Source organism: Meles meles, chromosome 18, assembly GCF_922984935.1.
Source record: "Meles meles chromosome 18, mMelMel3.1 paternal haplotype, whole genome shotgun sequence".
NCBI lineage: Eukaryota > Metazoa > Chordata > Mammalia > Carnivora > Mustelidae > Meles > Meles meles.
Window position 1 is genome coordinate 19,956,204 of NC_060083.1, and position 27,766 is coordinate 19,983,969.

Genomic DNA, 27,766 nt, shown 5'->3' on the forward strand with positions numbered 1-27,766 from the left:
AAATGTTTTCACTTGGAAGTTCCATATACTATCTTATTATTAAATACAACATCCTGCCTCTTCTCTTAATCTATAAAGCACTGCTTCCATGAAAATCAAATACCAGCTTCACAACATTTTACCATTAGATAATGATTCCTACAATATTCCAGAAAGAGCACAAGGTTGACTCCCCCACCGCCCTGCCATTTCTGACCAGCTGTCTATTGTCAGTTTTAACTGGAGCTGAAAGAAAGGCTTTAAATAAACTGAAAAGTCATCACTGGGTTTTAAAATAGTGACATTTAAATAATTCTTCTTGAAATTCTCTTTATCAGCCACTTATTTCTACCCTGAGAAAAGCCTGAAATACAATTAGTGTTTAAAGAACCATACAAAACAAAAAGAAAACAAACCAGACAAAGGAGTTAAGGTACACTTCAATTTAATCATTGTGCACACAAATTTGTAAAAATGCTAGACACACAAACATTAAGTCGCAAAGGAAATTCAAGAATTCTTCTTCACGTCTAAATGTTAAAACTATGGAAATTTGACTACTTACTCTCACCACTATCACATGCATTTAGAGTTACATACTTACCACATTTTCAATGTCTGCTTATCCTTGCTAGGAAAGGACAGAGTTCCTTAGAAATTAACTTCACTTTAAATCTTAAAGACATAAATTGAGGGTCCATACTTTGTTTAGTGTTTATCTAGAAGAATACATCACCATTATCACATACTCAAAACATCAATTTTCAGATTTATTTTAGAAGACTATCATTTTCCATACTAAAAAAGCATTAGGAGCGGCTTCCTGTTCATTGTTGGTTTACAAATATTACAGCAAGAAATATAATGAGAAAACATCCTTAGCTTATATTTTGACACAGCTAGGATGTGGCTAAAGACTAGAGAGAGAAAAAAATCCATTTATCTCTCTGAAGGAAAGTACTAAACAGGGCCTAAAATAATTAGAAATCTACCCAGAGGCTAATTTCTACTGTTATACACAGTCCCAGAAACCAGTATTTTTAACCCAAGTTTTCCATGCAAGGTTAGAAAGATTTAAAGATACACTTGAAATTTTCAAGCCTCATTCAGAGAGAATCCTATAGGCACTAGTCTGCAGGAGCATTTCAGGCAAGCCCTTCTTCAAGCCAACCCTTAGCTTTAATTGTTCATGAATCACTGCAACAACAGTTCCACAGAGAAGGGACAAATTCCGATATTTAAATTTTATACCTGTGCAGTTCGGGAACCGAGGGCATTGAGACAAAACTTTTGGTTGTCAGCTAAAAAGAAAACCTTAAGCTTAAAAACATTTTTTAAAAGCTGGACTAGTTTGGAGTAAAAACATTTTTTCCATCTTACCAAAAGAAAAAAATTACATGTTACAGTCTAAGTGGAAGTCAGAAAAGTGATCCTGGGTTATTAGGGAAATGTCAGAAGGTGAAATAAACTTTTACAATACATTTCCAATTCAGGTATTATCTAAAGAGTGTAAAAATTCAGACTGCTCATTTCTTCGATCAGTATTCCTTTTCAGTTAAACTTAAAAGGAAAAATTGTGACATAGAAGTATAAAACAATACTCACCAGAAAAGCAGCTTTATAGAGATGGTTTTAAGGAAAACCATTTCCACTGTATCTACGCCATTTCTTATACAGATTAAACTGTGAAAGGCAATGAAACTTAAGCCCTTAGGCAATTTTATATTGAAAAACAGGTGGGTATCTTACAAAATAATTTTATTATCAATTGATATATTGAGATTTTTAATTAACTAAGTGCATGACTTTCATATCAAATAACATTAAGATGGTCTGTTTTTCAGTGGCTAATCACCATCCCCATTTAACAGAACACAAGATCAACTAGTTTTATGTATTGACTGTCTCAATTAGACATCATTACACTTAGGGTATAGAGAAGGAAGCCATGCATGCAATGCTACAGAATGGAAGGATGGTTCAGGCTTATACAAACCAAACTGTAAGCTTTATTCTTTTTTCCTAGGTATTTAAAATGTTTATCAACATAAAAGCATAATATTTAAAGATTAAAGGAAAGGTCTTCAAAGATGGTCGAAGACAACAACGAATTCTGGTAGAACCAACGACAGTAATAAAAACCTTAACAGATCTTTTACAAGCCGTATACCTCACTGCCACTCAAAAGGAATACACAAGGAATCTGTCTAGGTTTCTTGATGAGTGGTCAGTTTTCATCTGAGTATTAAAAAGTCAGTTTTGTTATTCTTAATTCAAGGTAAAATGAGCCCACAGTGGTGGTGCACCAACAAATAGGTTCTAGTTTACAAAAAAGATGAACAAAATTAGTACTTATTTACAGCAAGAGTTACTAAAACATTTAACAAAAAAAAAAAAAAAAAAAACAACCAGTATGAAAACATTTTCTAGTTTATGACTGCACACCATTTGTCACTGTTAGAGGTGAGGAAACTTGATTTTCTTGGGTTGATATATACTGTAAAAAGTTAAAAGGTAAAATATGAGTACATGTGAGAGGCTTATGTAAAAGAGCCTGGACCCAAAGCCCTGCACTCTGTTATCATATACCAACATGTGTATATAAGCCAATCAAAACTGTCACTATCTTTTCCTTTTATCTACAACATATCTACTTAGGGTCAACCACAACCAGATAATAAAGGAGCGGTATTACACCTTTCTCACAACTGAAGTTAGCAAACCTAGCTACTTTGGCCCAAGTACTGAGTATTTAAAAAGTGTCCAATCCATCTGTTATTAGTTATACTCACATTTAAGTAACTGCACAGCTTTCTTCCTTGTGTGGGTTATATGGATATGTTTGAAAAAAATAGGAACATCAGGTACTTACAGATTAAACTAACCTGTACTGGCAGGGCTGTGGGATTTTTCTTCTCTACCAGTAAGTAGCAAATGCTGAAATTCTGCTGCTAGTTAACAAAAACACAAATTGTATTAAACTGAGGAGTTCAATCCATAGTTTAAAAAGTCAATGTGCATTAAATTTCCTCAGAACCTGACATTAATACATTTTAAACTTTTTCCCTAAGTCTTACAAAAGTTACCTTATATTGATTCTTAAATTTAGTGACCTTATGATAATGACTTAAAAACACTATCTCTTGGACACACCTCACTTTTAATAAAAACTATGTATTCCAATATGTATATTATGTGGAAATTCTGGTTCCTCTAAAAAAGGAGGAGTATGTATCGGGGGGAAAAAAAAACTCAACATGGTAATTTCTAAATTTAAGTGTATGCAGACATATGCCACAGAGGAAAGCAACTTCAATTGTTTAAAATTCAATTTTCAAAACACTTGATTTCATGTTACTACAGATGTAAGACATGGACTGAAAGGTAAATGTTTCTCCTGTAAATACATAATAAACTAGTAACTAAAAGAGAAGCTTTGCTTAATATATACCCCTTACTATTTGCTTAATATATACCCCTTACTATTCTAACTCAAAGCTACAGAAATTTCAGTAACTTCTCTTGACTCATTTGGGTGGTTAAGAAGTCTTTTTGTTATTAGTAGAGAAAGGAAATGCTGCTGCTAATTTTATTTTCATATGATTGCTCAGATATTTATGAACAAAATATTAAGAGTAAGCTACATTGTAATAAATGATTTGGTGAAACCCTAATCACAAATGCAAACTCCAAGTAGGAATGCTGTACCTTTCACTACATTTAAGGTTCTTAAGCCTAACATATAGTGATCTCTATCTCAGATAATACTGGTCTATGTGTAGTAAACTGGGGAAACTCTTCATTTTTATCCAAGCTGGGCATCAATAATTTCACTGCCAGCTCCTCAAATTTAACCAAAGGTAAAGGCATACAGATTCTTTATCAATATCGATGGTTTGAACAAATCAACTACAAAAAAACCCCACAAAAATCCAGACACGATAAGAATGCCAAAGGGTCAGGATAATTCCATAAAGGGCCTTCCCCTCTTTACACAGCATTACACAAACCCCTGCCCAAACACACAGCACATTACTGAAGCTGTGCCACAATACAACTTTACACAGCATTTAGAATTAATGGATGGGGTCCAAGTTATCAATCATTAAAATAATTTACTCACATGTATCTTCTCTGTGGTTAATTTGATCAAGATTAAAACATATACACAAACATATTCTAATATATCTGATTATATGCCTTCTAAAGAACCTAACCATGAACAATCTTGACTTATACAGGATTCAATTTGCTTCAAATAGTAATAGTTCCAATTAGCTTCAGTGAAGAGCTCCTTTAGGCCTTCAATTTCTGCCTTAATATGACTTCTACATCCTGCTTATTAGTAGAATAAAGGTATTTCCTCTGAGGATACATGAGCTTAGTTGAACAGATTTAAAGAGACATAGTATAAAAACTCAAATTAATATAGTTTCAAGCTATTATTTTTCTAGAGTCAGAAAGAAAATGAAAGGCTCTTCCCTTTATGGCCAATTAAACAAGAACATATACAGCTCAGAGCAGAAACAACAGCACTTAGAAAAAGCAATTCTTTTCTGAGCTTTACTGATCTTATTTTTTAATGCTACTGTCAAATATATTATTTCTAATTAAAAAATGCCATTAAGTAATATCACGAAGATACCAGGGAAAAGTTGGAGATATTTTAAGTATTAGGGAGCTCAAACTCAAGTCCCACATTCCCCATTTCCTACTAGTGCAATTTAGATCCCGTAACAGGGAATGCCCAACAGGAAGATATTAAAAGTATTGTTCTGAAAATTCAACATTAATCACAAAATTATGAATCATCACTATGTGCACAACACTATATACAACACCACTCAAGTAACTGCTTCTCATTTTGCCAAGACATATCACACAGAAGTTAGAGGATTTCTGTGCTAGAAAAACAAAAAGTCATTAATTAAAATGATTCAGATGACAGAAAATAAAATACTGAGAAAGTGTTAAGAAAAACAAAAAAAGTAACCTTCACTAATATTCAAGTGATGAGACAGCAAGCAGAAGGGTAACTAGGGGGAATGTTTACTTACAAAACTGCCTTAGAGTCAATAGTCTTGTAACTCAATCCCTCCTTTTAGAAGAGTTCTCCGTAAAAAGTTACAGTAAGAGAAAAACGACCGTGTTTTGGAATAACATACAAAACTTACTTAGTATTAGGCAGGTAAATACTGCCTCTTTAAAAAGACATATCTGATTTATACAAAATTTTTATATTTTAAATACTTTGTATCCCCTACCCAGTCCAAATAACAGTTTACTCAAAACAAAATTTTATCTCTGTAAAGTAGCTAGTTCAACATTTCATTTACCAAGTATTATCAGTGGAAGTAACAGACACCTGACAGTTATGTAATTCTCAAAATCATTCTACTTCAGAGATATCAAGAAAATTAACTTCAACAAATTATGCCACCCTTAGAAAATCCCTCCAACCCCCAGCAGTCAAGTATGTAAGAGCCTATTTCAATTTTTTCAACTATTACTATTAGAATTAGGACAAGCAGCTTCACTATACTGGGGGATGGTGGGTGCAACAGAAAACATCTCCAATTAAGGAGACTTAAGAAGTGTAATTACCGAACAGTTTATAAATGTATTCTTTTGTTGTGACAAAATCTTATTCAAACACTAAAATCTTTTTTCCATGATTCAGTTACAGAGAAAATCTTATGTTCTAATTGCACAGGTGAAAATTTGGAATTCATTTAATGTGTATACTTCCTTATGCTTCCAAGAATTAAAACCATATGAAAACAATCCTAGGTTAGCTAAACACTGTACTATATGTTGTTACTGTTCAAAAGAAAATGCAATCTGAATAGAACAGATGTGTTACTTAAACACAGAAAGAACAAAAGTCATCCAGATTTGTGTTTTGGCCTCTGTTCCATTTCCTTCTTTACTCTTCACAACATACACACATAACCACGTTTCTCACCAAATAAAAGCAAATTTTAGTTGGAATCAAATGTGGATAGTTTTCATGTGTGCATATTGCATAAAATATTGTTCAGTAAGGTTGAAAACAAACCTCAAAAAAGTTCCAAAACCACAGTTCAATGTACTAAGTTTACCACGATTCAACTTCAGTTTGGCTACCTGAAAATTAGGAATCTATCCATACTGACAGGTTTGTAATACCCAAACTCTTTTATTATCCCTTTATCTAATCAAATGTGTAGTGTATATGCATACATACCACACACACACCATCTTCCCACTCTTCACAAGGGCTCTACATTAACATTTGCTCTAATGTGGTGAAGTTTGAAAATATTAAAAATCACAAGCATTTCCACATGACCCTTCAACCTTAATGTTCAATGCATAACTTTGGGATTAAGAATGCAGATTTCAGTGTCCTGTAGCATTTCCAATGATCAAACTTATCCATGAAGTTAAATTTAATAGTTTGAAGAGAAAATGACCAGTACTTTTTCCTAAAAGTGAAGGTGGAAAATTTGAACAAAACATTTCATGCCTCCAAATCAAGAACATCAAATTTTGTCAATTTACTAATAAAGAGCAATATAGCAATACCAGCTTTACTGAGGCTGTTAACACAAAGTAAATTACATAAAATTACATATATCAAATACTTTCATGTTTATTAACACCACAGTCAAACGTGAATATTAATATAGAGCCTTCTCTGCCAAAAGAGTATAAAAATCCTAAGTTTAATTAAATTTAGGGGCCTTCACCAAACTTGCTGCAAGTTTGGGGACATAAATATCCAACAGCCATAAAGCTGTGAAAGCCCCTATAAGGAATAAAATAAATCCCACTTGCCTCAGACTGAACAGGGCAACACTGAGACTCAGCCTCAGCCTGTCCTATGGCAGGGCTATAGGAAGAAGAAAATTTTAATTTTAGAAAAACATTACCCAATTAATTTAAAAGACATGCATTAAAAAAAAATCCCAATGATCAAGCAAGCAAAGGAAAAAAAAGTTTTGTTTTTTTTTTTTCTTAAAAAAAAAAAAAAAAACAACAAAAAAAAACTACTGTCTGCTGTAATTCCACTCTGAACCCATACTTATTTTTATTGGGGATCTCCCCCGCAAATAACTAAGTTCAATTAAGCTGAGTTTAAGCTCAATATGTAACTTGATCAGTGGAATAGGAGTACACACTAGGAATATTTTCCCCATTCCTAATGGTAAATGGGTGCAATTATTACTAAAATACAAGTATTCAAATTAAATAGTAATTCCAGCAGCCACTCAAAAGTTGATCCTCACCTGCTGCTGTTGTTCTGTCATACATTAGGTAAAATCTATATATAATCTATATAGATAGAAACTAGTGCCAGACAAAACGTCAGTTTAGTTTTTTTGTTTTGTTTTAAAAAGGTACATAGGAGTGGACTAAGGGAGAGCCAAAGCTGGCATTCCCATTAATTTTACAACTTCCTAAATTATGGCAATCACGATGCCTGCCTGAATACAGCAAGTCCTAAAGGATGTCTTCCGTGAGGGCAAATGAAGCTTACTTCAACTCAACTCCATCTATTATTTTAAGGAAGCATAAGTCAAAGTAAGAGTTAATTATCTCAACATGATTTGTTGTACTCATGATTTAACCACACTATGGACCCCAGAAGCAGTTAGGTAAAACGTATTTTCTAGAAGCTTAATTATGCTGATGCATGCACAAATTACACTTTAAATATACCAAATGGGCACCACCTGGGCCATATCTAACACAACACAGGAGACAGTATGCTTAAGTGTCATGCATTAACACTTTGGATTAACTTTTAATTAAAATTAAAATTCTACAACTTATTTAAAAGTAATTTTTTTCCCTTCAGACTTCAGAAAACAAACCTTGATATAAAATATCAGTTATCTTTGCATTAAATGTATATAAAGCTTTGCATAAGTTTTGAAACATCGCTAACCCATTTGAACTTTGTTGATAAGCCTGTACATTACATGAAATGCTTTAAAGACATTTGGTTTGGGAAAACATTTCCTATTTAATCATTCTAAATTAAATCATGCCATTTTTACATTACAGATTTTTACACAGGCTCTTCTTTGGCAGTCTGATAAATGCCCTGCCAAATCTAAGGTAATTCCAAAACTACTTGAACAGGCAGGAGTTTGGTGAGGGAAAGGGTAGTGGTATGGGGTTAGCTGTTGGAAGAAGGAAACGCATTCCTGGTGATACAAAGGTGTTGTCGTTTCAAGCTACGGAGTTTTCTGAACCTCGATGGTACAAGAAAAGAACTATAAAATATTTCACTGGACCAAAATATCTGAATGTTTTGTTTAAATGAATGAATGACTTTTACTTGTCACTTAAATACCAACTCTTTTATGACTGAAAATTTTCAGTATTTTCCTACAAGGTTAAAACTATTTTTGGAAACAAAAACTCAGATTTCATGTCATTATCTACACCTTCACATGTAGGTTATAAAAAATTACCATTTTCTTACAAATCTTTACGTTGAGAAAAACTCAACTTGAGTTCATTATATTAATAATCATGCTTTGTGTAGATCATTTGATACTTAATCATAGAAGTACCTTGCAAAAATAAGGATTAAAGAAATGGATGCCAAAAAAGGTTAACAAGAGCTATTATTGTAGGAGACTTGCAACACAAAACACTAACAGCAATGTCACCTCTACAGAGAACTTCTTCACAGGACACAGTAACATTCAAATTTCCAAGAATGAAAAGGTTAACAGGAAAGCCATTTAGGCTTTATAGTAACAGAAGGTAGTCATCTTAATCAAAGAAATAATGTAATTTTCCAGGAACATAAAATAAAATTTTGAATCCATCTGTTAGCCATCCTAACAGAGGTACACTTATTTTGGCATTACACTGAGAAAAGATTCTAATCCATTAACAGCAAAAAGCTATTACTGCATGCACCTAAGCTTCTAGAAGTCTGCACCTGAAAAGCTTCTGAGGTCCACGCAGTACTGTAGTCTCAAAAATGATCAGAAGGAAATGAATGGGTCTGGCACTAGGCTCTAAACTTCATCAGCAGTGAAAAGGAAATACTAAGGTTTACATTTTAAGTATCTAAGACATCTAACATGTAGTGACACCAAGGGCATGGAAAGGTGACACAATATAAAGATTTCATATCCACTATGTAATGACTCATATGTATCGAAGTTTTTCTGTCAACTTAAGCACTAACATACAATTCTATATATATATTGTCCAGTTTAAACATGCAGCTAAGGAACAACCTACAATTCAAAGACAGAATCCAATGATATATCAAAACTGCATTGATAACTATGAATTTTATTATGTGGACATCTACTGTGGCATGCATCTGTACAAACCTTTCAGGCAGTGGTCCACAGCTGGGTTATGAATAAAAAGGCGTAAGTTTTTCTCTCATTTTATTACAATGAAGTTTAACAGTACAGAAAAGTCACATGACCTTGGTGGGTCAGATTTCTTAAACCCTGCAACATGAGGAACTCTAAATACATTAAATATTGTCATACATTCAGACTTCCAATGTACAGGTCTCGGAAACAGTTACAGCCCTCACCAAGCTAGGTTGGGGACGTGAAGTCCAACAGCATCTGAAATGCTGTGAAGGCATAACTTTACAAATAGCAATGTAAGCTTACAGAACTTGCCTTTATTAAGGTGGTATGTTCATGTAATTCCAGCGCCTTCACAATATAACGAACCAAATTTACTATACTTCACTTCTAAAAACCTAGATGAAACATGAAAAAGAAGCCATACAGTATAAATTGCAACCTCAGGAAAAGTTCCTGCTTTATTATTCCAAATAATTTTTCCCATGTAAAATAAATGTCCAATAGTTCCTGGTATGTGGGAAGATAATGTTTGTTAAAGTCACAATGAAGCCTTATTGACGGAAGCTTGGCTATATAAACAGCACAAGTTGAGAAAAGGTTTAATCTCCAAACCTATTAGACTGGATGAAGTAAGATCAGTAACGGCCACCTTGCGACATTACAGGAGGTCTCATTCCCATCGGAGGTCGAGGAGGCCCACCTTGGTAAGGGGGCACCATTGGCGGTCCCTGCCCATATGGTGGCATAGCACCAGGAAGGTAACCTGGCATGCCTTGATGATGACCACCATACTGACCTAAAAAACAGATTTAAAACACAAAAGATAGACTGAGTTGGTCTGTGCATTATACTGTTAAATGCAATGTATTCTGCAAATAAATTTGTGTATACTCAGAAAATCCACTAAATACAGTAAATACAATAAACATAAACACAATGAACGTAAAAAGAAATACCATGAGGCGGCATTGGGGGTCTCATTCCTTGTTGCTGTGGGATGCCTGGCTGTGGTGGCATCATACCTCCAATAGGTCCAACTGGTGGATTACCAATGGGAGCCTGTCCTGGTCGAGGAAGATTACGCTGATATTTAGGTAACTGTGCTCTTCTCTCTTCCTACAAATAAATATGATCACAATGTTAAAGATTTGAATACAGAGTCATTAATCATAAAAGATAATCACCCAAAATATAGAGTAATTTTGTAAAAATGTACCCTTATTTCCCAACCATTATTTTTGCTCCACAAACCAGTCCAACTGCTTAAAATCTCAATACCTCAAGAAAACCTCACCTATTTTTATATTTGAAAAATGGCTAATAACTTTCCAGGAATTATATACTGCCTAGGTAAGAAAATCTCCTGTGAAGAAGGTAGGTAAGCTTTAAAGATCTATATATCCTACCTCACACTTATCCATTTCATCATTTACAAATTTATGTGTAACCAAAATGATTTTTGAGAGTTAAGAACCCAACTTACTGTCTTCTTTTAAAAATAGTCTGGGTGTAGGGAAAAGCGTGTGTCTAAGATCAAAACACACAATATTCACTTTATTCTGTGGTTCTTAAAAACCAGAATGAAAATCACACAGTAAGCATTAGATCAGATTACAAAACCACTGGTGTACAAGTTAATACGTTAAGAGGAAATGTTACTACAACGGTATTCAAACTATGCTAGTAAAAACCTGTAAAAAACTTACCAGTGATATATCCTCATCTGGGTGGATCAACTTACTGGTTGCACTGGTTGTCGTAAGTGTAGCAGGCTTACTTGTTATTGAAGCCGCTGGTTTAGCTGCAGTGCTATTTGTTGTACTAGTGGTTGAAGCTGTAGACTGTGTATAAGCAGGGAATGTAGGCTTTGGGGGTTCTGTAGTTGTTGCAGGGGTACTATTTAAGGGCTTGAAATCTGTACCAACAGGTCCTTGGACAGCTGCCTGAGCCTGGAAAACACAATCTTTCATTAAGGAAACTTCAAAACCCAAATCTGAATATATCTATCACAGTTAACCTAAAAGTGAGATACTAACATTCAATAAAGGACCAAACTTCAAATGAAATTAAAACAAAGTTAACATAATTAAAACGCCACAAAAAATCAAGATAATATGTAAGAATATCAAAAGACCCTGGGGTCAAAGTCACATCCAAAACTCAGCAATGGAAAGAAGACTGCATATAACTTCAAAAATATTATCTACCTTTATCACCAAAATTTACTTGCTTTACAAAGCTTTGTATTTCAAACTGATGAACTACATTTTATTGGAATATCGTGTTCTACTCTAACTATTCTAAATAGTTGTTCAATCAATCTACTAAGCACCTCAAAAAAAAATAAGTTAGAAATCACAAAATACAAATGTTTGGATAAATTTAGTTACTAAGCAGAGCATAAACAGTATCAGTGGTGACACATTAAAGATGTCCCTTCAGAGATCTCTTTATACAGATAATACAGTATCCTCCCAATTAACAATGGCTAGGTGATAACCATGGACAAAAGGGCTTAGTAGGATCTTTTAAGCATAAAGTTACCAGTAATAAATGTGTTACTTTTCGTAATTCCAAACATCTGAAACATGAACACTAGGCCAACTTTAGAACCAAATGCAGAGTACTGTATTTCCTTACATTGTATGTGATGCATTAGATTAAATAGCATAAATCAAAAAAGCTTAATCATGCATCAGGCTAACCAGTGGCTACTATAACGCATTTACTGCTTACATGCTTTTAACCCTTTAGAACCATAGGAGTTTGGGGTACATTTTTTTCTATTAGTATGAGTTCAAATTTTCAAATACCATTGATTTTTATACCATTAACTTTAAAAAAATTAAACACAGTATATTTTTGGGGGGAAAAGATTTAGTTTTAAAGCAGGGTCCAAAGGGTTAAGTTTATAAAGCCATTTAACAATTTTAAACTGCAACTTCCTGCGTACTTGTGCTGTGCTAGGAAACAGAGCTTTAGAAGATGCAGACAGACTTTCTGAATTGGATGAAGCTGTACTTGAGCTTGTTACAGGTGTCCCCATCTGTAGCATAAAAGAAAGGAAACAATGAAAAGTCTCCAAACAAATGGGTGAAAATAAGCCATGTGGTAGACTTTTAGTATAGATTGCATTTTTATAAATGCAAAATATAATGCAATCAAATCTGACTTATTTAAGAGGCAGGCAGTTAATGCATTTACAATAAACAAAGTGACAGTATGAGCCTCAAAAAAATTTTTTTTAAATTCTACACCAATAAACCTAGTTAACCAGTTTCTTTTCTAAAACTGGGATGTGTTTTTGCACTGTGATTTTGAAAAATGATACCTTCAATCGAGAATAAAGATGCATTACTACTGACACTTCAATCCAATTCTCTATCAATGACTCCACAAGATTTTTGCCAAAAGCTTGACATCTCTCAGTAAATAAAATCCCCATCCACCTCAAAAACACAAGATATATGCTTACAGGGGACTTTAAAAGTAAAGCTTTTATTTTTGCAACTATAAACAGAAAAAAATTGAAGGAAAAAACCTCTATGGGATAATGTTAAAGTGAAAAATAACACACATCCTGATCTTAATTCTGAATCAATACATCTATTTAACTTTGAATATAACTAGGAAAAAAACAGAAAGTAGCAACCACTACACACATTCTATATACATATACCTATGTATGTAAATATATATAAAAAAACAAAAGCATCTTTAGTTTCTGAGTTCTGAAAAAACACAAGTTCACTGGGAAAGATTAAGTCTAACTAGGTCAAATGATGCCCTTCCTGCAAAAGTGTAGCACTGTCGTTTCTCACTGTTCTAAGAGTCCAACAAATGATTTGCTAAGGTCTTAGGATTTTCTCCTTTGACTTTGGTTTCATTCCACTCATAGTTCAAGAGGACATAAGAGGACCTCTAAATATTATCATGTATTTAAGTACCCAGAAATTAAAGCTTTCATTTCTATCTAAGGCTAAGAATAACCAGAGTTCACAAGCTATGAAAAAATTAGCATACTACATTATCTGGCTCTAGTCAATGTGTGCAAACATGGAAGAGAATAGGACACTTCTCTGTATTTAATAAATTATATTAAAAAGATTAGAAACAAAAAACAAACCTAATGACAATTTCAAGAATTTCTATAAACAACTACACTTTACCTTTAAATCTAAGTGCACTCCTTTTCAGAATTTCACCTTACCTGCCCAGCACTGGGGAAAAGAGGCTTAGTAACTGGAGGCTGTGGAGCAGGAACTGTTGCTGTTGGTGCAGGTGGTCTATTAAGAATGCCTGGCGCTGAAACAGCCTGTGCTTGAGTCATTGGAGGAATTCCAGGACGGGGAACAGGAGGGGGCATACCTACAGAGAAGAAATGTTGGGAAGACGGGGCATGTCAAAACATTAAGTTCAAAAAAATTTTTTCCCAAAACTCTGTTAAAATACACCATATTAGGGGCGCCTGGGTGGCTCAGAGGGTTAAAGCCTCTGCCTTCAGCTCAGGTCATGATCCCAGGGTCCTGGGATTGAGCCCCGCATCAGGCTCTCTGCTGAGCGGGGAGCCTGCTTCCTCCTCTCTCTGCCTGCCTCTCTGCCTACTTGTAATCTCTATCTCTCAAATAAATAAATCTTTTAAAAATATATACATATACCATATTAAAAATGCTTCTAGTGGCGCCTAGGTGGCTCAGTTGGTTGGACCTCTTGACTCTTTATTTCGTTTCAGATCATGGGATCAAGCCCCGTATCAAGATCCGTGCTGAGTGTGAAGCCTGCTTGAGATTCTCTCTCCCTCTCCCTCTCCAATCCCCCACTCATGTGGTCTCTCTAAAAAAATAAAAAAATAAAACCAAGGGGCGCCTGGGTGGCTTGGTCAGTTCAGCATCTGCCTTCAGCTCTGGTCTGATCTCAGGGTCCTGAAATCGAACCCCACATCAGGCTCCCCGCTCAAAAGAGGGTCTCCTTCTCCCTCTCCCCTTCCCCCATGCTTGTGAATTCTCTCTCCCTCAATCAATAAAATCTTGAAAAATAAAAATAAATAAATAAATAAAGCTGCTCTACTACAAAGTTACTGATAAACTGGTCAATTCAATGAAGTCTTGAGTAACCTAGGCATTTGCCTCAACCTTTCTATTCTTTTGGGTATTTCAGAACTTCAGAAAGTAAAAGATAGTACTGGAGATTCTATATATGCAGAAAGTAGCAATTAAGCTTCCTAATATTACTGATTTGGCTAACTTTTTGAAACACAAAAGAATTACTGAAATCCTCCAACAGCTGGATGCTCTCTGAACTCAAATTCAAATTACTGTAAAAACACTGATGGTCATATACTCAAAAAATTTTTCCAGAAAACTAAGTTATCCCTGAAGACACTTTAAAAAGATTTTATTTTTCTTACGTAAACTCTACAGCCAATACAGGGCTCAAGCTTAAAACTTGAGATCAAAGATTGGTTGCATGCTCTACTGACTGAGCGAGCCAGGCGCCTCTCCTTTAAGCACTTGAAATAAAATTTCCTGGGGCGCCTGGGTGGCTCAGTGGGTTAAAGCCTCTGCCTTCGACTCAGGTCATGATCCCAGGGTCCGGGGGTCGAGCCCCACATCAGGCTCTTTGCTCGGCGGGGAGCCTCCTTCCTCCTCTCTCTGCGCCTGCCTCTCTGTCTACTTGTGATCTATGTCAAAAAAATAAATAAAATCTTAAAAAATATATATAAATAAAATTTCCTAAAATCCATCACGAGTGCATTCTTCAAACTTCCTCAACATAACTTTGCCTAAAATATCTCAGAAATAACATATGTGGAACTACGGTCTATAAATTAATGGTTGCACTGGCAATGATGCAAATTTTGCTCCTGCCTTATTTTTCCTGTTCCTTTTACAACTATCAATAAAGCTGCTGTGGACTGCAAAACAAACTTGCTAGAATTACATATAAAAAGCAAGGAAACCAACTGAGAAAGCCTATGAAGGCTTCTATGGCACACCTACTTTGGCTAACCAAATTCCGTTCCCCACATTGTAGGCCATAAAGTCAACATAGGGTTTGTTTGTTTTTTTTTTAGACTCCCTTGGAGCTGGAGGGTCCATTAGACCTGTTTCTGGCGAACAACAGGACGCTAGGAAGTTTGTGGGAAAATTACTTTGCTCTTTTTTTTTTTTTAAGATTTTATTTATTTGACAGAGAGAGATAGCGAGAAAGGGAACACAAGTAGAGGGAGTGGGAGAGGGAGAAGCAGGTTTCCCACTGAGCAGGGAGCCCGATACGGGGCTTGATCCTGACCTGAGCTCAAGGCAGACCCTTTATGACTGAGTCACCCAGGTGCCCCTACTTGCTCCTTAATGAAAAAAAAGACAACCCTTTGCTGTTGACACCCTTTCTTGTTTGAGTTGTAACAACTGAGTAATGTGTATGAGGGAGAAAAGCTAAGGTTAGCAAAGAAGAATATTTAAAAACACACGGGTTCTTGGTATCACCAGCCACTGAAGCTACTACCACTTTTCTTTCTGTTGAGTGAGACAATAAATGACTACATTTTTTAAATATAGTGTGATGGGTTTCTCCATTACTTGCCAGAAGTCTCCATTATTCATCTAAAATATTCCTAACAAATACTACCCCTCAGGGGGCCTGGGTGGCTCAGTCAGTTAAGCGGCTGCCTTCAGCTCGGGTCATGATCCCAGGGTCCTGGGATCGAGCCCCACATCAGGCTCCCGCTTGGCAGGGAGCCCGCTTCTCCCTCTCCTGCTACTCCCCCTGCTTATATGCTTTCTCTCTCAAATGAATAAATAAAATCTTTAAAACAACAAACCCACAAAGGCAACACATCTTAGGTATATGAGCTTTGGTGCAAAGGTTCTGTGACTCATTCTGACTGCTCTGAAACCTGTGTATTATCCATTTTAAGACTCAAAAAACCACCATGGTCCATTCCAACACTTCTCCAAGTAATTTCAAAGTGAACTCAGCAAACTATGGTAATTATAAATTCAACTGCACTAAAATCCACAAACCTATTCTTCAAAAAAGATAAGAATAAAGCATGCCAATCATATTAAAAGGAAACCATCTACGTTTCATACCTGGCGGCATACCAGGCATCAGAGGTGGTATTCCTGGTCCAGGTGGCATCATTCCACCCATTGGCATCATTCTATTAGAAAGCAAATTTCAAGAAACAAACCAAGTTAATTAATAGTATAAACCATTAGAAAATATTTTGGCTAAAGCCTGAAACAACAGATAAAAGACTCGAATTTGACCTTTAATACTGAAATAAATCAAGCTGAAAGAATATACAACACTAAAACAATTCTATCAAAATAAACCCTCTATAACCCAGCAAATTTTTGGGTTTTCCAGTAAAACAAGGAAAAAAAAAAAATCAGTCTTTGCTGACAAATCATTTTCATACATTTAAAGTTACTAAGAACAATTATACCCTCCTTAATATATAAAAGAGGCCTCATCTAAAATAAGTATAATTGGAAATCAAAATCACCTTTTGTCTCACTTAAAAATACCCATACAGAATGTAACTTAAAAAAAATTATTTTGAAGTCATCTGATTTTTCAAAAGGAAAATACTGAATGTACACTGTGGAGTAAAGATTTTTTTTTTCTTTTGGAGGGTTACAAAAAAAAACCAAAAACCAAAAACCAAAAAAACAAACTACCACCAAAATTAAAGAGAGTCAAAAGTAAACTCACACAATTGCCTAATTTCTATTTGTAATAGCTACCTAACACTAAACCATGACTTAAAAACATAACCCATATTTATTTTCTTTCCCCTAAAAGAGCTCACCTTCACTTAAAACAGTTCCAAGTTTGTGAATTCTTAATTGAGAACTTTATCAAAAGGTAAAATTCTATATATAGATTTCATTATAAGAAAACCGAATTACTTCCATAATAACAAAGCATGTAATTTTGGAAAAGAATATCTATTCTTTCTTAACTAACAACCTTTTTTTTTTTTTCCCACTAAATTCCATTACTTTAGCAGTTTGGGGAAAAAGAGCTGCATTTAGAAAATGCTTTTTATATGGGTCTATTACAATTTCCTCACAGATGTTTTATTTCCCTCCATTAAGAGACCTGTGTCAACCAGCTTGCACATTTTAGAAGTTTTAGTGAGGAAGGTTAGAAAATTTCTGAAGTCAATTGAATAGATACCATTAAACACATAAAAAAATGACATTATGATTATACCTCCTGAATTACATTATGAATGAGATGCTTACATGTTTTCACCGCAAAATGACTGGGTGTATTTTCTCTGATGATGCAATCTGTGAAAATGTATGACAAAATCAAAATCTAACTGTGATTTTCAAAATACAGTGGGAAAGTGTATTGTATACCTCTCACATCCAACAATATTTAAGTAAAAGTGATAGGCACGAGCACCTCATATTCATTTTAGTTCTTGATGACTTGACAAATAAAATCATTTACAGAGTTTGCTTCTTGTCACAACTACGAAGTGTCATGGACAGTTCTGAATCTTAGAAACACAAATCTACAACCAACTACTTTAATTACATCAGATGCAATTGAAGCAGATGGCTGCCTACAGACATCCTAAAACCCAAAAATCTATTCTCTTCTGAGGCAAATTTATATTCCTTTAATTGACTGGTAGACCCCTTTATTTGACAAGCTTAGTATTTATGGAGCCCAAATCTTTTAGCGGGGGGGGGGGGGGGGGGGGGGGGGGATAAAGGCAAAGTAACATTTTAAAATTCATATAACACCCAAGCTGAAAAAGATCATTACTAGGCACAAGCTCACAAGTCACTTAAAAGTTCTCTTACCCAGGTGGCATGCCTGGCATAACTGGTGGCATTCCTGGCATCAGAGGAGGAACACCTGGCATTAATGGAGGTATGCCTATAAATAAGAATTTCAACAACAACAAAAAAATCACAAATATTAAAGTGGTAAAAGAAAGATTTTAATACTTCTACATCACATCAATAAAGTCCTTAAAATGTTAATTTTAAGAAACCTTATGTAATACCTGGAGGCATTCCTGGGGCTCCCGGAACTGGTGGCAGTCCTGGCTGTGCCATGGGAGGGATATAGCCTTGTTGAGGTTGAACAGGCTGTGGCTGAAATGAAGTTGAAGCTGCAGAGTCATCATCATCATATTCATCAGAATCATCTTGTTGCTTCTTTTTTTGACTCTCTGCTAAAAAAAGTTTTAATTAGTTTTTCCCATAAAGTAAAAAAAAGAAAAACTCAGCATGTCTGACATTCAACATTTAAAAAAATTATTTCAGGGCAGCTGGGTGGCTTGGTCCATTAAGAGTCTGCCTTCAGCTCAGGTCATGATCCCAAGGTCCTGGCCGCATCCGGCTTCCTGCTCAGCAGGAAGTCTGCTTCTCCCTCTGCCTTGCTGTCTCTCAAAAAATATCTTTTAAAAATAGTAATATTTCAATCCAATTAGCTCATGAGATTTTTCTTACCAAAAAAAATCACAATACTGTTTTTACTCTTCAAATTTGTTTCCAATCTACGTTAAATAAGAAGGTTAACATACTTTCCCTATGACAGGTAAAAGTATTTTTCTTAAGTCAGTTTTATTTTTAAAAATGACTTTCTATTCCATTTTTAAAGATAAACCATAACAAAGAGGTCTGACCTCTCCTCAATGCTTCTCGAAACAAGTTTCAGGGCACCTGGCTGGCACCTGTAAGTAGAATATGTGACTCTAGAACTTGGGGTCTTGAGGTCAAGCTCCACATCAGGTGTAGAGCTTACTTAATAAAAACAAACAAATGAAAAAACTCATAGGGCTCCCGCATGGTGGCTCGCTCAATTGAGTGTCTGACTCTTGCAGCTGAGGTCATGATCCCAGGGTCCTGGGACTGAGCCCCAAGTGTAGGCTCCCCACTCAGTGAAGAGTCATCTTGAGATTCTCTCTTCCTCTGCTCCCCACCAGCTTTGCTCACTCTCTCTCTCCCTCCCTCTCAAAAATAAATGGTAAACCTTAAAGACATAAAATAAAAGAGGTGACTGTGTAGCTCAATCAAGTAAGCATCCAACTCTTAGTTTCAACTCAAGTGACAATCTCAGGATTGTCAGAGATCAAGCCAGGGTGGTTAACACAGAGTCTGCTTGAGATTCTCTCTCTCTTCCCCTCTGCCCCTCCCCTTGTGAGGATCTCACAATAAATCAAATCTTAAAAATAAAGAAGTTTCATAGGTGATTAATAACTTCCACTATCTGGATAATGATCACAAATTCCAAGACAAGTAACAGCACTAAAAAAATATTTTACTATTAGTAGTTATACAATCTAATCATAACAAGCAACCTCTGTTTTAAAAAACCTCAACACTTGCTAATTCCACCTGTAATCACATATATACAAATCAAATACACAACTTCAAACATTAAAACATAAGAAATAAAACTCAAAATTGGAGTTTTGAATAAATCTAACATCCACTATTAACTCTATGTCAAATTACTAATACTCTCATTAGTGAAACTGCATTAAGAAAAAGCAAAGATCTTAGCATTTACCTTGTGTTTTTTGTTCAAGAAGTCGTCTTCTTTCATCCATGTCTTTTTCTGGAATACCTTCCATACCATATATTTCCAATTCGATGTCTGTTCTCCCAGGTATTGCATTTGGTACAGCATCTATCGTCTCTTTATGCACCTAACATTAAAACAAACTTCCATTAGATAGACTAAAGTGCCTCATAAAGTCCTTTAAGAGTAATCTGAAATTACTTAGAGAACACTCAGTATAATGGTTAAGCACAACTGGCTCTACAGTGAGACTATTTGGACTCAATCCTCTGTTTTGCTGCTCACTAACTAGGTATGTGGATTAGGCAAATCATTTAAGATTACTCCACCCATAGTACCTAACACCTAAGATTATTTTTAGGATTAAATAAAACACAATGAATATAAATTATCACTTGGTGGGATGTCTAACACATAGTAAGGACTCAATAAATATTAATTTAAGCTTACTATGTAATCTTGCTTGAAGTATCAGTAATGAACTAGTTATTCACTCAAATCAGAGAAGTTTCAAGTCTGACAAATAAAACTTATAGGAAACAGTCCTCTTTTATCAAGAATTAAAATTTCCAAGAATGGATCTTGAGACAAGCCTGTAGTTACGAATTATAAAAGTGACATTTACAGTTAGCATTACCTGTAACTAAGGAGTTACCTGAGACACTTAACACTGCACAGCAGTGATCCTGTCATTACCCTAAACTTATTTGGTAGCTCACAAAGAGGAGGAAGTGCTATTATAAAACACTGGAAATCTACAATTTTTTTCCACTATGCTTTTTGCTAGAACAGATGTTTCCAACCCTCAAACATGGGTCTCTCTTGCCAATATGGTAAAATTCCTGTCAGTCTCAGTTTCTTCAGCCACTTGCATTCACTTAGGCAAAAAAATGTCCAAGTATTCTTGCCCAGACTATCAGCACCACCTGAAAACGTCTCAGAAACACAAATTCTCAGTATACTCTCTACCCCATCAGGCACTCCTGGGTAAGGCTAGCAATGTGTGCTTTAACAAGCCCTCCAGGTGATTCTGAAGCATGCTCAAGCTTGAGAATCACTGATTTAGGTTAATAATGACTTGGACATACTTGTCCATACTCAATTTTTCTTTCCTCCCAAGACACTTTCATGTAAGAATAGAAAAGTAATTAAAGGAAGCTAAGTATTTTTTTTTTTAAGATTTTATTTATTTTTTTTATTTAACAGACAGAGGTCACAAGTAGGCAGAGAGAGAGGAGGAAGCAGGGTCCCCGCTGAGTAAAGAGCCAGATTCAGGGCTCAATCCCAAGACCCTGGGACCATGATCCCAGCCAAAAGCAGAGGCTTTAACCCACTGAGCCACCCAGGTGCCCCAACAAAGCTAAGTATTTTCTTCTTAGATACGTATCTCAAAGATTTTAAACAGCAACATGCAAATCAAATTCAAAAATTGTAATTTTTAATGAATTTTTAACCACTATTCCTCACCGTGATTAAAAGATCCATGAATAAAGCTACTCAACTAGCGACTTAATCACCATTTTCTAAGTTTTTTGGAAAGTTACTATTCTTGACAAATGCAAATGAATTAATTCATGTTTTCCCAAAAAAAATAAAATTACATTCACATGCACAATAACTGGTCTTTGTTCTACTTCTAAATGATAAGGCCAAGAATAAACACTTCAAAAGCTGTTGGAAAGAAAGGAAAAAGAACATGATTTACCTAACTACCTCACAATATCCCAGCCAGAATTAAATTTCTTAAAATCTTGCCTAGAAGTTGATATGATCTTGGCTGAAAAGACAAGAGAAAGCACTGATGTGAACCACCTAAATTATTAATGTCTTAGGTTTATCACCTATAAAATTGGAGGCTGTATCTGATTTAACTGCCATGCCTATCTCACAGGTTGCTACGCAACTACACTAGGACTACAAAAATAGAAGCACTAACTCCATTAAAAATGTTACTGAAATAATTTCTCAACTAATCTCTTTCTAATTCCATTCCATTTTTCTGCTCTTGTATAGTACAACTCTTCGAAGACTGCCTCTACTTCCTTATTCTTTTGAAAGCACTCCAATCAAGCTTTCATTCTCATCGTTCTAGGAAATCAATCAATCTCAGTCCTCTTCTTCCTTGACCTACCACCAGCATTTGACTCAGTTAAGTAACTTACTCCTTGAAACATTTCATTTGGTTTTCAGGACGCTATTTTCTTGGATTTCCTACCCTTTCGTGAATGGTTTACTTTAATCTTCCAACCTTTAAATGCTGGGAGTGACCTAAGGTGGAGTCCTTGCACCTCTTTTTTATCTATATTCTACTCCCTAAGGAAAAAGGACATCTAGTATAATGAGTTAAATAAAATAGCTGTCCTTACACGGTATCCTTCCAAACTTCTATCTCCAGCTCCCACCTCTCTGAACTCCAGGATTGTAGACACAACTCCTTATAGGACATCTCCATCTGGATATTCAACAGACCTTGTCAAAATTAACCTAACACCAACCTGATATCCTCATCTCTAAGCCTATTCTTCTGGCAGCTTTCTACATCTCAGTATATGGTAACCCGTATCTCACACTCCTTAGACCAAATGCCTTCAGATCATCTGTAACTCCTCACTTTATTATACTCTGCATCAAATCCACCAGCAAATTCTGGTCTCTTTCACCCTCTCCTCTTGCCTGGAATACTCTAGTCACCCTAAGTGTTCTCACTGCACTCTGAGGGCTGTCTAATCTCAAGTCTACTGGCCAGGACAATTCTTTTAAAAAAAAGAGAAAAAAGAGGGGCGCCTGGGTGGCTCAGTGGTTTAAGCCACTGCCTTCGGCTCAGGTCATGATCTCGGGGTCCTGGGATCGGCTCAGGTCATGATCTCGGGGTCCTGGGATCGAGTCCCGCATCGGGCTCTCTGCTTGGCAGGGAGCCTGCTTCCCTCTCTCTCTCTCTGCCTGCCTCTCTGCCTACTTGTGATCTCTCTCTGTCAAATAAATAAATAATCTTTAATTTAAAAAAAAAAAGAGAGAGAAAAAAGAAAGCGCATCAGCATGCTCTCCCTCTACTCAAATCTCCCATTTCATTCAGAATTGAACAAAATGGCCTACAGGAAGCCCTCCTATATAAAGAACATTGCTACTCTTTCCTTCTTCCTTCAATATAGGAGGATGCTCCTGTATGAGGGTCTTTCATTCGCTGTTCCATGGCTCTTTCACTTCCTTTCAGATCTTTGTTCAGATGTCAATTTCTCATTCAGGCCTTTTCCCATCTTGTGGCCGTCCCTATACTTCCTACCTAGTTTTAGTTTTCTCTATCACTTATCACTGAAAAACTAAGTATTTACAGTTTATTTTCTTCCACAACACGAATCTAAACTCCACAACGGTGACTTTTTCTTCACAGCTGTATACTTAGTGCCTAAAACACTGTCCAACACAATACCCTCTCACAGGAACTTTTTGTGAGAAATAGTAATATTTTGTATCGAAACTACCCAATACAATAGTCATCCACCAGCCACATGTGACTGAGCACTGGAAATGTGGCTATAACATGACTGACATATTAAATTTTTAAATTACCCCTTAAAAAAAAAAAAAACTTATTTCAGAGAGAGAGAGCAAGAAAGCAGGGGGAGAAGCAGCAGGCTCACCACTAACAGAGAGCCCAATGCGAGACTGAAATCCCAGGACTCTGGGGATCATGACCTGAGCAAAGACAGGTGCTTAACCAACTGGGCCAGCCAGGTGCCCCTAAGCGTCTTTTAAGTAGCCACATGTAACTAATGACTGCCACAGTGGAAAACTGTGGGTCTAGCATGTAGCAGGATCTAAAATATTTTTGAATGAATATTAAAATTATTGTTATAGCTATATAATTGGAGTGGAAAAGATCTATGTAAACTTATTTTCTTTTATAAACTTATTTTTAAACTTGGGGAAACAACATCTTATTTTAATTTACCTCCCTGCCTCCTACCAACAGTAGTTTCCAATGAATAAGGATTTGCTCATCTCTCATCTCTCTAGGGTCCAATTAGGCAAAAATTCAGGCAGCTCTAGGATTGGCAAAAGTAGAAGAAATAACGGTGAATAAGACATAAAGGCACCTACTAGATCTTTAGAAATATAAATTGCAAAGCTTTCCCTACCTAGCAGTGAAAAAACTCAAGAAACCCAAAAATTATCGAATGAAACACAACGTTACCATTCCAAAAAAGGTCCAGGGAATAACAGAAGTAAGCTTATCCTCAGGCAACAGATTATAACAAATCCTTCCACGGCAGTGAGTAATGGTAGCTAATTATGTGTTAATTCTCATAGGATTAGAACTGGTCAGACTGACCACAGAATTGAAATCACTGATCCTTGTTCTCTAACCCAAGTACAGAGCAGATACTTTGGGACCTCAATTTGTCACCAATCTAACCTAGGATAAGAAATCCTATCAATAACTGAAAATAAACATTAGCAACATAAATTTTCTTTAAACATTAAAAAACACAATTATTTATCTTAATGGCTAAAAACTGTTTTTTTAAAGCTGACTAACCACATCTGCTCTTTCGCAATAAATGAAACCCTACAGTCGTCAAAGAGAAATTCAAAAAATTTTTTCACATGGTTTAAACAAGGGGGTCAAAATTAAATTAGAAAAAAAATAAATAAATCCTTACCTGCATGCAATGAATAGCTAAGCCAGGTCCTGTGTACAACTTCTTATGACATATATGGCATTTAAAATGTTTTGCTTTTTGGTGTTGTATAAGAATCTTCTCATCATCAAAATCTCTATTACAATACCTGATCAATGTTGTTAAGGCACAAAACCAGCATAATACCGACGCTGCTTATAAAAAAAAAAAACCTGTCATACATTAGAGAACAGGAGGAAGAATATTAAAATGAAAAAACAGTTAAAACCAAAAATGTAATTTATACACTTTGTTTCCGGTATTTACTATATAATTCGGAATTATCTTGCCATGTAATTCTACTCTTATGTTTCCTAGAAATCCATAATCTCTCTCCACCATCTCTAAATGAACACATCTCAGTAATCAGCAACATAGTTTTGTCAAATTTTTGCATTTAAAAGACACTGAAGTGGAAGTGACTTTTTTCATTATTTCAACATTTTAAATGCACACTGTGGACTGGATAGTTCAATGTAAAAAAAAAAAACAACCCCAAGTTTATGTCGAGACTGAATTTCAAAATAGAAATCATTAAACAGACGAACAAAAATAACTGAAATATTAAAAATCTACCTAATATCTGGATTTTGAGAATATATTAGTTAGATGCAAAAATAAGCTCATAACGAATAAGAACATATCCCTATGAACAATCCATAAAGTTTGCAACTCCTTATAAATTTTTGTTGCCACAGAATGTATTTAAACTCACAAGTCACATTAATAAGACTGAGACTTTTTATCTCACTCGTCAGATTTTCCTAAAAGCACATTTTAAAAAATTAATGACCACCTTCCAACCAGCATGGAAATAAACGCAATTCTGTAAAAGATCGTTTTTTAGTACAAAACAGTAAGCAAAACCAATTCCATCGTAAAGTGTATCAGCACTTCCGGAAAAGTATTTAAAAAGACGCCACGTTTTAGTAAGCATTTTTTTTTTTTTTTTTTTGACTTACACAGCCAGGTAATAGACGCAAAGAAACTCCACCCTCTGAGAGAACGTTTCTTGAAGATTAAGGCGCCAGCGGGTGAAGACGCGGAAACTAGTTCCCCCAATCCCGGTCAAAAGGGGGGGGGGTGTTTCGAAACCGGGGTTCACGAACACAAGCCTTTACTAAGCCATCGAATCTACAATAAAACGGGAAAAGTGGGTGACAGACTCCGAAGCTCTCCCCTAATCTTCCATACACTCAATCGGCGTATTATACTCGAAGAAAGTCCCTTTGTTGAATCGTCACCAAAACAACGGAATGTGGCCGAATAGCCTTAGGGAACACTGTGGTGTGGTGGAGGGGTCCAAGCCGCCTCCCAGCGGTTGGGTCCACGAGCGCACCAAATCAAGAACCTCCTGAGTCACGGAGTCCCACGACCCCCAACTGCCAGAGAGCCTGTCGCCCTAGGAACTTCATTTCTGCAAAGTATTCCCAAATCCAGCTCCGGGCCATCCAGCCACCCACCTCGAGGCCTAGATCCCAGACACTTTCCGCCACAGGCCAGAGCAAGGCCTCCCAGTCCCAGTCACCGCCAACCGGCGCCCCCGCTCGGCCTCGACTTCAAACCAATAAAGGATATCAGCACCACGGCTTCAGCTGCTTCTTCTTCTTGCGACCCATAACCGCGCTCTAACGACAAAGTATAAGGGGGAAAAAACAAGCAGGAAAAACGAGGCAAATACCGCTCACTCTCCCGACCCAACCGCCACCAGCGCGTCCCACAGGAAACAGACACAAAATGGCCGACGCCCTCGTTCGCCGCTCTGCTCCCGTCAGGCACTGCGGCCGGAGGCGGTACCAGGCAGGGTAGGGTCACATGACGCAGGCCTCCCCCCCCCTGAGTGGGTGGAGACTCGTGGCGGCTGAGGTGCAGCCGCCATCTTGTCCGTGTAAGCTGTGCAGGCCCTCGTTGCTTGTGTTTGCTGATCCCTCGGGTTTCTTTTGTAAGGGAGCTGGCTACGGAGGTCCGCCGAGACACTCGTAATTGAAGGAGGTGGGGGCGGGGGCTGGAAAGATGATGATTGTAATTAAGGACAGACTACAAATAAAAAATACTGAAAGAGCGCCCAACTTTTAATTTTGTCTCATTGCTCGAATTAATCCTTCCTGTAGTAAGTGTTGGGCATTTGCTTATCACATACTTTGTTAAAGAAGTGGCAGTCTCTGCCTTGTAATTCACAGGTGGATGACAAGGTGCTGCAGACCTCCGGAGGGGAGCACTAACAAGGGTCTTAGCGGTCATTGGGGTGTCGAGAAAGGTTTTCTGAAGGGGCCGTGGGAGCAAGGGAAGTGGAAGAGAGAGAATCTCTTTGAAGGAGCGAAAAGCGCAAGTCTTTGAGCCTGAGCGCTTGAAATACACTATTTGTATTGGGGCCGGAGCTCCTTGTGATGGGGCTGGTTGGTGGCAAGAGATAATCCTAGGGAGGAGGGAAAAAAGGAATCTAGGCTGGAAGGGAAGAAGTAAAACCGTGTTCACAGCACAATGTTGTTATGGGTTGAACTGTGTCATTGTGTGTCCCCCCACCCCCACCCCACGCAATCACCCACAAAGAAAAAGTAAGCCCTAACCCTCAGTACCCCCGAAGTACACTTTGAGCGGTGAGCAAGCGGACGCTCTAGTAGAGGAAACAGACAATAAACAAATGCATAATGTCAGGAGTGATTAAGTGCCCTGGAAAAGAACTAAAACAGTATTAGGGAACATTGTGCAGAAAACTGATACGAAAGAAAAAGACATGTACATATCTGGGGGCATTCCAGACAGAAGCAAATTAAAAAGACTGCTACACTGGGGGGCGGGGGGGGGGGGGGTTTGAATTGTTTGAGAAACAGCAGGAAATGTGACCTGAACAGAGTGAGCAAGGGAGAGAGTGATAGGAAATGAAGTCACAGGGGGGAGGTAGAGGCCAACCTATGAAGGCTTCTGCACATCAATCAGAGCCTTTTTCTTTTTTCTTTTTTCAAATTTTATTTACTTATTTGACAGAGAGCGAGCTCAGGCAGGCAGAGTAGCAGGCAGAGGGAGAGGGAGAAGCAGGCTTCCTGCTGCATAAGTAGCCTGACACGGGACTTGATCCCAGGACCCTGGGATTATGACCTGAGCTGAAGGCAGTTGCTTAACCACCTGAGCCACCCAGGCACCCAGTGCCTTTTTCTTAGAGTTGTTTCTAAGACTGAAGCCAGAGAAAACAATATAAAGTAACAGTTAAGA

General features: G+C 36.7%; 1 protein-coding gene across 6 annotated transcripts; it reads right to left on the bottom strand.

Annotated features, from left to right (window-relative positions):
• Positions 1–407: 407 nt before the first annotated feature.
• On the bottom strand, positions 408–26,310 carry ZNF207 (zinc finger protein 207). 6 transcript variants are annotated; one of them, XM_045984198.1, is made up of 12 exons: positions 26,135–26,310; positions 24,539–24,665; positions 19,866–20,004; positions 18,355–18,522; positions 18,149–18,224; positions 17,576–17,623; positions 16,412–16,482; positions 13,531–13,688; positions 12,274–12,366; positions 11,027–11,269; positions 10,277–10,436; positions 408–10,116 (listed from the first exon to the last, which is right to left on the bottom strand). In XM_045984198.1, exons 1-12 carry the CDS (start codon positions 26,173–26,175, stop codon positions 9,956–9,958), a joined length of 1,485 nt encoding a protein of 494 aa, XP_045840154.1. In that variant the 5' UTR covers positions 26,176–26,310; the 3' UTR covers positions 408–9,955. The 6 variants fall into 6 exon arrangements, with proteins under 6 accessions (XP_045840154.1, XP_045840153.1, XP_045840156.1 ...); XM_045984197.1 differs by having other exon boundaries at positions 18,355–18,525; XM_045984200.1 differs by lacking the exon at positions 17,576–17,623.
• Positions 26,311–27,766: the final 1,456 nt, after the last annotated feature.